Source organism: Sciurus carolinensis, chromosome 3 (assembly GCF_902686445.1).
Source record: "Sciurus carolinensis chromosome 3, mSciCar1.2, whole genome shotgun sequence".
Taxonomy (NCBI): domain Eukaryota; kingdom Metazoa; phylum Chordata; class Mammalia; order Rodentia; family Sciuridae; genus Sciurus; species Sciurus carolinensis.
Genome location: NC_062215.1, coordinates 13,949,035 through 13,958,710, shown reverse-complemented (window position 1 = coordinate 13,958,710; position 9,676 = coordinate 13,949,035). Strand labels below are relative to the sequence as shown.

The following is a 9,676-nucleotide window of genomic DNA, read 5'->3' as shown; positions in this document are numbered from 1 at the left end:
GTAAGTATCTGCTAAGCAGAAAGGTACACTCAAAATACCAGAAATGGTCAAGAAAGGGGATGCCAATTAGGCTCTTGGAATCTTCCACATGAGGCTAGGATAAACCAATACCTGAAGCATTCTAATCACATGACGGAGTCTCTATACTCTGGTTTCTATTAGGAAGCACACTGATGATAACTTGGTTTCCCATGTGGCTTGTTTATAAGAGGATGCTAGGCAGGTTGACATGAGCAAGTGCATCTGCCTGAGTCAACTGTCCCTTGTACATTAATAAGTAGACTTTCTGGCTACATAGAAAAATCCCTTTGAACTCTCTGTGCTTTCCACCCTAGTTTGGTTTCTGAACTTGCAAGGCAGATGCTGCTCAAAACCTAGTCCTGAACTCTGGCAAATTCTTCCATTGATGCCATCCTGGGAGCTACTCACTCTTTGCCACTGTATTTCAGGGAGTGGGTTCAGGGCATTCATAACATCTCTGTCACAGAAGCGTTTCGGGAACACCCCACATTGAATCTGGGTGACTTGAATATAATCACTTGAAGTTACTAAGATATAGTTGTAACTGAGAAAGTTTAGACCTAATTGCTTTTATTCCATTTGGCTTAAAAAAGAACCTTTGGATGACCGGAATCTGAGAATATTGATAATCTGGGCCTCCAGAGCATGAAGGGGCCTGTGTTTATCTGGTCCTCTATGGCGTGTGGACAGACTCTGGTGTACACGGGACTTACAGTAATGACATTCTTTTGGAAGAAATAGAAAATTTGCTCCTTTGCATTTGAATGAGGAAGATTAGTTCACTCCTCATTTAGGTATGATCTGATTTAGTGCTTCATAGGCAAGTTTCTGATTCATAATTATACCTGTGACTCACTTTGCAGACTCTCCATGCCAAATTAATAAATGATAGTCTAGGCTGGGCGAAGTGGCACTCACCTGTAATCCCAGCAGCTCAGGAAGCTGAGACAGGAGGATGGAGAGTTCAAAACCAGCCTTAGCAACTGTGAGGTGCTAAGCAACTCAGTGAGACCCTGTCTCTAAATAAAATACAAAATAGGGCTGGGGATGTGGCTCAGTGGTTGAGTGCCCCTGAGTTCAATCCCAGATACTCCAAAAACAAACAAACAAAAATGATAGTTTAGTTTATGCATCTGTTTTTTTTAGAGTTTGGGCCCTTGATCAGTCAGTCCCTTAACAAAATTGAGTTGAGCTGCAGAAAGCAGCCAGCCTCTTCTATTTTTATTTATTTATTTGTGCTGGGAATTGAACCCAGGGCCTTGTGTGTGCTAGGCAAGTCTTCTACCACTGAACTTCACCCCCAGTCCCCAGCCTTTCTCTAGGTGACCTTACTGAACACACTATACCCTCAAACTGCAACACACACATTAGGAACCTGCTTGCTCTGCAGGAGCCCTGAGGTTCTCCTCTTTGGATGCCCCCGGCAGCAGGCAGTTCATTGCCACAACCCCTTTAAGCAGTCTGCTTTCTTGGAGACCTTGACGGTAAGATTTTTCTTTTCTTTTCTTTCTTTTTTGTTTTTTAATGGTACTGGGGATGGAATCCAGGACCTTGTTTATGCTAAGCAAGTGCTCTACTACTGAGCTACACCTCCAGCCCTAGAATATCCTTTCTGAAGCTAACATTAAGCCAGTGACTTCCTAACTCCTGTCTTCTGGTACTTTCACAGCACAAAGCCAATGCTTTTGTGTGGCCCAGCTGCCTATCCTCAGTCCCTCCAGAAGAACTTGAAAATGATGGAGTCCTGCCCTCTCACCAGCCCCTGGCTCTCCCTCTAGCTTCCCAGTGCCTTTTTTGAGGGCATGGTCCCCAGAATCTGCTCGGTCCACTAGCACTATTATTCTGAGACAAAAGCTCTTGGTGCAGCAAGTTTGTTATTTCCTTTAGCAGCTGCCCCTCTCTGTTGGCTCTTGCACTTCAGATAAAGTTCCTTCATCTCTTCTACTGCAATTTGAAGTTGTGGACACCCCGGATGAGGTTGGGGACTTACTCTGGTGAACTTATTTCCCTTTGAGTTTCTGTCCAATCCAAGGCAAAAAGTCCCCTTAGCTCAGGACCAACTTGCAGTGCTGTCTAATTACATCAGACCTAAGCTGTGAAGGAAGCTTTTTCTTAGAAAGAATAAAAAAGCCTACCTTTCTCCAGGTGAGGAACCCTTCCCAGGGCTCAGAGAAGGTGTTTTGCTCAGCTTTGTCTCCTAGAACTTAGCAGGTAAAAGCCACTCAGCAAGCACTTGATAGATCTCAAATACCAATTTCAATGGAGGAAAATAGGGAGGGAGGGTGGGAGGGGGATGGGAGCTATTTTGTGGAGGGCTTTCCCCCTCTGGTTCTGAAACAGCAATGTTGCATATACAGTGAAATAGTTTTACCAGACCAGAGGTATTGACTTGGTTTCTCTTGGAACGGTGGCACACATTCTGGTGTGGATTTTCTGTCCTCTGGCATCTCTCCCCTTCCACAAGCCATGGTTGTCTTGAGCACTAATTTTCTATTTGTTGTTGATTTAAATCTAGAAAAACGTTCCCATTGCTCATGCTCCCCCGCCCTGTACCTCGGCCCCTCAGTACCTTTATTCTCTTCACTTGTCACCCCATCCCAACCTGCAAACCACTCGGGTTCAAAGTTCAGGATGTGATGTTATCCTTGCCCACAGATCCCAGGACAGACCTTGCCAGGGAGAACTTCGAGAGGCCATGTGCTCGTCCCCCTTAGGAAGAGGGGGAGATCCCTGCCGCTCGGTTTTGTTCCAATGGTCTGTTCAGCCGGCGATGCCCGTTTCCCCAAAGGCTGCCCCTCATTAGCATGAACGGGGGTGGGGGTGTGGAGCAGGGGTGGGGGGAGAGAAAGCCAGCCAAAGCCCTGGCTCATGTTAGAGCCTGCGAACCCTGTCTACAAAAATGACAGCTAGAGCCCTCTGGCTTCTCTGTTTGATCGTGGGATCATCCCCCGAAGCCCCGGTGGCGGAGAGAAAAGGTAGGATCGCTGAAATGCAGACCCTGAGAGAGGAGCGGGGATCCGGCGGGGACTGGCGAGAGGACTTGATGAAGGGCGGGACGAGGCAGGGGTCGGAGCCTGCCAGATGGGGAAGACTCCGGATCTGTGTGCGTGTTAGAAAGGGGTAAAACGGGTCCCCAGGATTTTGTGTCTCTTGGCGGCCTTTTCGGAGAGAAGCCGGTTTAACTACTGAAACGATCCCGGGCGAGCCAGGCAGGCTGGAGAAAACTTTGCATGTTAAGTAGTTGCTCCGTCCCAGAGGAGGGAAAGTGTCAAAAGGGGTCGTGGCGCGCCTTTTGGGAGCCGTGCCCGGGGCCGGGCGCTCAGGGCGCCCAGGAGAGCGGGGTCCGCCTTGCCGGCGCCCGGGTGCCGCGGGTGGGCACCGCGCCGGGTGCGCGCAGGAGGGGCTGGGATGTCGGTGAAGGCGAGCGGAGATCCGACAGCCCCGGGCACTGCTCCCCGCAGCCCCAGCGAATAGCCTTGGGACACCTGAGCCAGGATCTGTTTTTAAGACACAATACGCACATTTCATGCATGACATGAAATTGTTACCGAGGGAAATTAAGAAATCAGGCGTTCTCTGCAGAATCGTGTTTTTGTTTTGCTTTTATCTGGATGCTTTATTCTCTTCGTTATCTCTGGGAAAAATAGCTTCCGTACCTCATAGGGCAATTTACTTTGGGTTATTTTTCCAATGGAAATGAATGACTTCAGTGGCATTTAACCCAAATATCAGATCATCATTCCCATGACAACAGATGGTGATATCAACGGGGAAGTAGTTGCGAGGTCAACAGTTGACAGTCAGGAACTGGATATCCACCAGAACTTTATTCAGCTGTGGAGGATACACCCTTCCAATATAGTGAGTCAGAATCAACCTCTTTGCAAAACATGAACTATAACCAGCCATTATTGCTGGGCAAAACCTGATTTTAAAGGAGATTATCAATTTGGCAAGATAAATCACTTTAAATGAAGTATTGCCAGAGTTCCAAATAGGCAGATCAAGCTCTTTAATGCAAAGGGAGCGAAAAATTAAGACCGCTTCCCAGTTCTTGTGTCTGATTGGAGGGCACTGGGACCAAGGCAAAAGGCGGGGGCTGGGGGCGGGTGATGTTGTGTAACTGGGCATGGAAAGTTGCCCAGCTTCCAAGCTGGCTGAGGTTTGCTCACCAACCTGTCTGCAGAACTGGAGAAAAATCATTAATAATTTTAAAAGTGTGTCTTCATGCCATACCACTTAGGAGACTTCTCCACCATCTAATGGGGAGAAAACTGGAAGCAATGTGTGCTTTATACTTAACTAGGGGCCTCTGCCTCCCAGTCAAGCTTTTAAAACCCTTTCTAAGCTGCGGTTTACCAGTAAGTGGTGTCCAAGAAGCCAGATAAAAATCCACTCACAAATGCTTGATTCTGCAGAGACCAAGAGGACAGTGTAAATACGGATGGGAAAACCAAATAGTTCTGTTGTCAGGGGCGCTTAAACAATTAGGAGAACCTGTAACATGAGACTTTCCCCCTGGGGCTTGCTCTTGGTACTGTCTCAACAAACTGTAAATAGCAAAAAGCCGGATGTTTACACACACACACAGTGTGTGTGTGTGTGTGTGTGTATACATATATATGTGTATACATACATATATATATATATATATACATATATATACATATATATGTATATATGTATATATGGGCAAAAAATCTGTTAACTAATGTTATAAAAACTGTTGAGTCCTAGAATAGAGAACTGTAATTTGAAAAGCTATAGATTTGAAATGGTTCCTTAACAGAATAAAACGTTACAATCAGGCCTCTGATTTCCCCATACGGTACTTGTAAAATTTTCTTAGTTGGCCCCATTCTTAGAGGGCAAGACCCCCATTTCCTTCCTTGGGGGTTGGGAAACGTGTCCCTCCCCTCACCACAGGGGCGGGAACCCCCTGGTTCTCGTTCCTTCACTTCCAGGTCTCTCGGCCTCCCGCCTCCGCTTTTGCAGGTGCTCCTTGAATCCCCCTGGTCCCCAGTCTCCTCTCCCAGAGCCCTTTCTCTGGCTGCCCCCAGGGGCCTCCCTCCCTTCCAGGCCATCTCCTCTCCTCCCTTCCCGCGGTCCCCGGCCCCCTCCTCACTACTTCTCCCCTTCCCCACCCCCGCAGCATCGCCGCCACACAACAGAAAGCCCGACCCCAGCGGCGGCGCGAGCGCGGAGGAGACTCCCGGACCCCAGGTGCAGCAGGTCCCGGAGGCCCCGCGACGGCCGCGCGCGGCGGACGCCACCCCGCGCGCCTGGCCGGATCCGCGGCGCCGGAAGCCCCCGCCGTCAGCCGAGAACCGGGCGGGCTTCCGGGAGGCCGCGCGCGCGCCTGCCGGGCCGCCGGGGCCGCGCCTCGGGCAGGCAGAGAACCGCGCATCGCCGCGCCGCGCGCCCGAGGATTCCCCGCGCACCCGCGCCCGCGCCCGCTCCCTGCGCTTCCCGGCCGCGCGCGCAGCCGAGAACCCCGTTGGCCCCACCCACCCCAACAGGCCGCGCGCCGCCGCCCCGCCCCCCGGGCCCGCGCCCGCGCCGCCGCCGCCGCCGCTGCCGCCGAGGGAAGCGGAACCCGGCGCCGAGTCCTGCGCGCGCGCCTGCAGGGCGGACCTGGACGAGCGCGAGTCGTATTGCGAGAGCGAATTCGGTGAGCCTGTCCCCGGCCGAGGCGAGCCTTTCCGAGCCCAGAGAAACCCACCTCTCCATCCTAGAGGCCCCGCCCGGCCCCCTGGGCTATTGCGTGATTTGCTAAAGTCCCGCGGGGCAGTGGAGAGGAAGTCACTGTAATGCTTTTCTCCACACTGTTTTGAAAGCAGCCGTGAACGGGATCGTGCATGATGTGGACGTGCTCGGCACGGGGATCCGGCTGGTGACTCTGCTGGTGGACCAGGACGGGCTGTACAAGATGAACCGCCTGTACATCGCTCCGGACGGGTTTTTCTTCAGGGTCCACATATTAGCCCTAGACTCCTCCAGTTGCAATAAGCCATGTCCAGAATTTAAACCTGGTATTGAAACTGACCTAAATGACCGCTTCATAGATTTTCTCTATTCCGCCATTTGTACCTTCTTCTGGGAATACTGTTAACCAATAGAATTTAGACGACAGGTTATAATTTCGACCCCTTGTGAGTTAAACCACCCTCACCCTCACCCCCGCAAAGGTGAGATCACTAGGGATAGGCACGAAGTAGGCACTTAACTACATTAACAAGTGGAGTGGATAACCCTGTTCTCAGAAGGGATAAGGAGTTCTGTACAGAACTGAGAAGCGTTTTTTGGCACCATACGTTGGGATTAAGACCTCTGTTGTGTAACGTCCGTTGTTTACAGGTTACCTGGCTATTTCCTAAAAGTATTAGATTGTCCCCACCTGTAGCCTACAGGTTGCATGAGTTTTAACATATGCAGCAAGATAATAAAATTCAAACTCAGGCATCTTAAAGGTTTCACATATTCTCATTGTCTTATGGCACGTAAAGACACCATTAATTGATGTTCTGATTGTTTTGTTCAGGCAGCAGGTATATTGTGATGGGCCACATCTACCACAAGAGACGGCAGCTCCCTACAGCTCTGCTCCAGGTTCTCAGAGGGCGCCTGCGGCCAGGAGATGGACTGCTCAGGAGCAGCAGCAGCTATGTGAAAAGGTTTAACCGGAAAAGGGACCGGCAAGTTCAGAGTGCAGTTCACACCCAGTGCATTTAAAACAACCCATCCGCCACTGATGTTGGACAGGAGACTTGAACAAGACATGAAAGGTCTATCTTTAGAAATGGGGTCTTCCTTTACAATTTTGGCCCACCACTGCTTTATGAACGACTTGTACAGTTCCAGCTCTACTCTTGACATTGCCACTATTATTTACAAAATGCCTCTTAAGTGATATCCTCGGGAGCTCAATGGCGGTTATTCAACTGTAGTCCCAGTCAACTGTTGTCCCAGACAGTGATTCACGTAGCTCAGATACCTGACCTGTCCAGTTAACAGATCACTGCTTCATGTTAGGTTTTTAAATTATTTTAATTTAATACATTCTTCAGTAGAAATAGTTCACAAAAAACATTTCTTGAATTTAAATATACAACTTTTGAATAGTTTATATCATATATCAAACCAAATTTTATATACTCAAACCATCACATTTATAACTGTACATAACAGTAAGCACACGAGTCAGAAGACATTTACGTATGAAATGTCATTTAGATCAAACACTAGGTCAGAGCTCAGGACAAGTATTAAAATTTTACATATGCAGAGTACTAAAGGGCTTACTTCAAGCAAAATAGTATTCAAAGCAAGTGTTCCTGATGTACCAAAATGTAAGATATACTATATTTTCATGCCTCCCTGCTCCCAATAACTTATGTTTTGTGCTGAACTGACAGCTATTCCACTGCTAAATGTATTTTGGGTGTATCTGATGTCATTTTTCTATTAAGACCAAGTATCATGTTTGTGTTTGTAAAGCAGTAAATCTTGCCTTGAAATCAGATCTTGGACGCACCTGGGTTTTTTAGCCTTACTGAGCCAAAAGGTTTTGAGAAAACAAAAATTTCAAACTTGGTCCCCAAACCCTGGAACCAATATTCATCAATGACAGCTCACAAGCAAGTGAATTTTAAATATTTTCTGGATGGCCTGAAAAAGGCTTAATCACTAGCTAAATTTAATCATGATTTTATATTTGAGTTCAATGGCATTTTCTTTTTAGAAGATTAAGCTGTCCTTCAGTTAACTTGAAGCATTGTGAACAGAGACGCCAATATGCATGAAGATTCCCGCCAAAAAACAGAGAATAGCAGCTTATTTGGTCTCAAGGTGACATATTCAGGGAGTTCACAATGTTAATGGCCACAGAGAAGAACTACATTATCTAAAGGATGTCCAAGATGGGACACTAGAGAATTAACAAGGAAGCAAGAAGCAATTGCATAAAACAAAACATTTGATACTTTTGCCTCAAAGATAGGCATAGAGGTGAAAAGAGGTTCTGACATTCTGAGGGACTTTTGGATAATTTTCCCAAAATACGTCTTACCCAAATTTATTAAAAAAATTCTACCAGAATTTCTTGGGAACAACTTCCCTATGACATAAACTACTGGCAATAGAGTAAGCAGCTGATGAATTGTTTTCTTTAATATAAAATTAACTAACTCAGTCATAAGATAGTGTCAGTAAAATGTCAAAATTTTAATTGTCAGAAGGCTAAGCGGTGATTTAAGGAACATTATGGGAAGATTCCAATATAGCTAAATAGATAAATTATTAGTAGGATGGTCAGATGTTAAAGCATAAGACAGAACTTATAAGTGGGCCTAGTTTAAGAGAGAAAAAGCCCAGCATGGTGGCTCACACTATAATCCCAGCTGCTCAGGAGGCTGAGATGGAAGGATCACAAATTGGAGGCCAGTATGAGCAACTTAGAAAGACACTGACTCAAACAAACACAATAATAAATAAAACAGATAAAAATCACTTTTACATAAACCTGAGAGTTAGGTTTTGACTTGGTTTGATTTGATAACACTTTATATGAAAAATTTTGGAAATACAAAAAAAAGCCAGAGCCCTGATATCTGTGACACTTGGAGGTCACACAGGTAACATGTACATCCCAGAAAAACATGCAGGCCAGATTTTTAGAGACTGCCTGGATAAAAACTAAGGCCATCATTCAAGGAATAGTGAGGAGCAGCTGAGGTAGAATGGCAGAGGGCTGGGGACATGAACAGGAGACAGTGAAGAACAGACTGGGAATTCCAGGTTAGGCAAAATTTAAAGTGGAATTTCTCTTTCAATATTCAGTTAGGACCTTGAATACAATCTTTTTAATTTGATGGAAAATTTTAGTGAATTCATTGTAGTTTCTAATCCTCTTATCCCATTGATAAGGATTTTTCTTAGCACATGGCTTTGTGCTCTGAAGACTGAAGAGCCCTTTGTGCCTATGTGCACACATAATAGTCCCTCATCAATAAAATACTCAGTTGCCTTCAAGAGTAATTCAATGGCGACCCTCCTCCAAATTAAACTGTTACTTTAGAATTCAAGGGGGAAAAAAGTACTTGTTTTTCTTTCGGTAGGGAAAGGTCTACAAGACATGGATTTTTTTTTCAGGGGTTACTAGTTTTTTCAAAACTATCCTTTGAAGGTATCATTTGGCACTGTTCAACTTTCTCTTAAAATTTTTTTTTTCAGGTTGACTAAGCACACATATGTGCAAACATTTGAAAACTGACTTGCCACCTACAGTGCAAAAACCTCACTTGCAGGAAGTATGTTAGATGAAGCAGATCTTTATCATTTTAAAATATGGCATATTTCTTTCATAGAATTTGGTTCAAACTGCATCAAATGGTGTGATCTTCTGAGAAATGTCTTTTTGGTATATCATTCTAAGTATTTAGAAGTGCCTCACACTATTTCAAAATATTAACAATACTTCAGTTGGCCTTTCCCCACTAAGTATTTAGCAGTCATTACTTTGCCCATGAAGTACACAGTTCACAACTGAAGGACACAGTTCTGAGACCTCTGGGGAACAGCCTCAATCAGAGAAGAGTGACTGCTGTAACAACAGGTAGGTCTGCTCAACTCTGTCATACGTAGACATTCTAAAAGG

General features: G+C 46.1%; 1 protein-coding gene across 5 annotated transcripts; it reads left to right on the top strand.

The window, feature by feature from the left end:
• The first annotated feature begins 2,857 nt into the window (after window positions 1–2,857).
• Window positions 2,858–9,676, top strand: C3H17orf58 (chromosome 3 C17orf58 homolog). Of its 5 annotated transcripts, none has more exons than XM_047547376.1 (4): window positions 2,858–2,996; window positions 5,174–5,692; window positions 5,862–5,961; window positions 6,563–9,676. In XM_047547376.1, the coding sequence occupies exons 1-4, from the start codon at window positions 2,921–2,923 to the stop codon at window positions 6,699–6,701; spliced, it is 834 nt and encodes a 277-aa protein (XP_047403332.1). In that variant the 5' UTR covers window positions 2,858–2,920; the 3' UTR covers window positions 6,702–9,676. The 5 variants fall into 5 exon arrangements, with proteins under 5 accessions (XP_047403332.1, XP_047403330.1, XP_047403331.1 ...); XM_047547374.1 differs by having other exon boundaries at window positions 5,862–6,053; XM_047547375.1 differs by having other exon boundaries at window positions 5,859–5,961.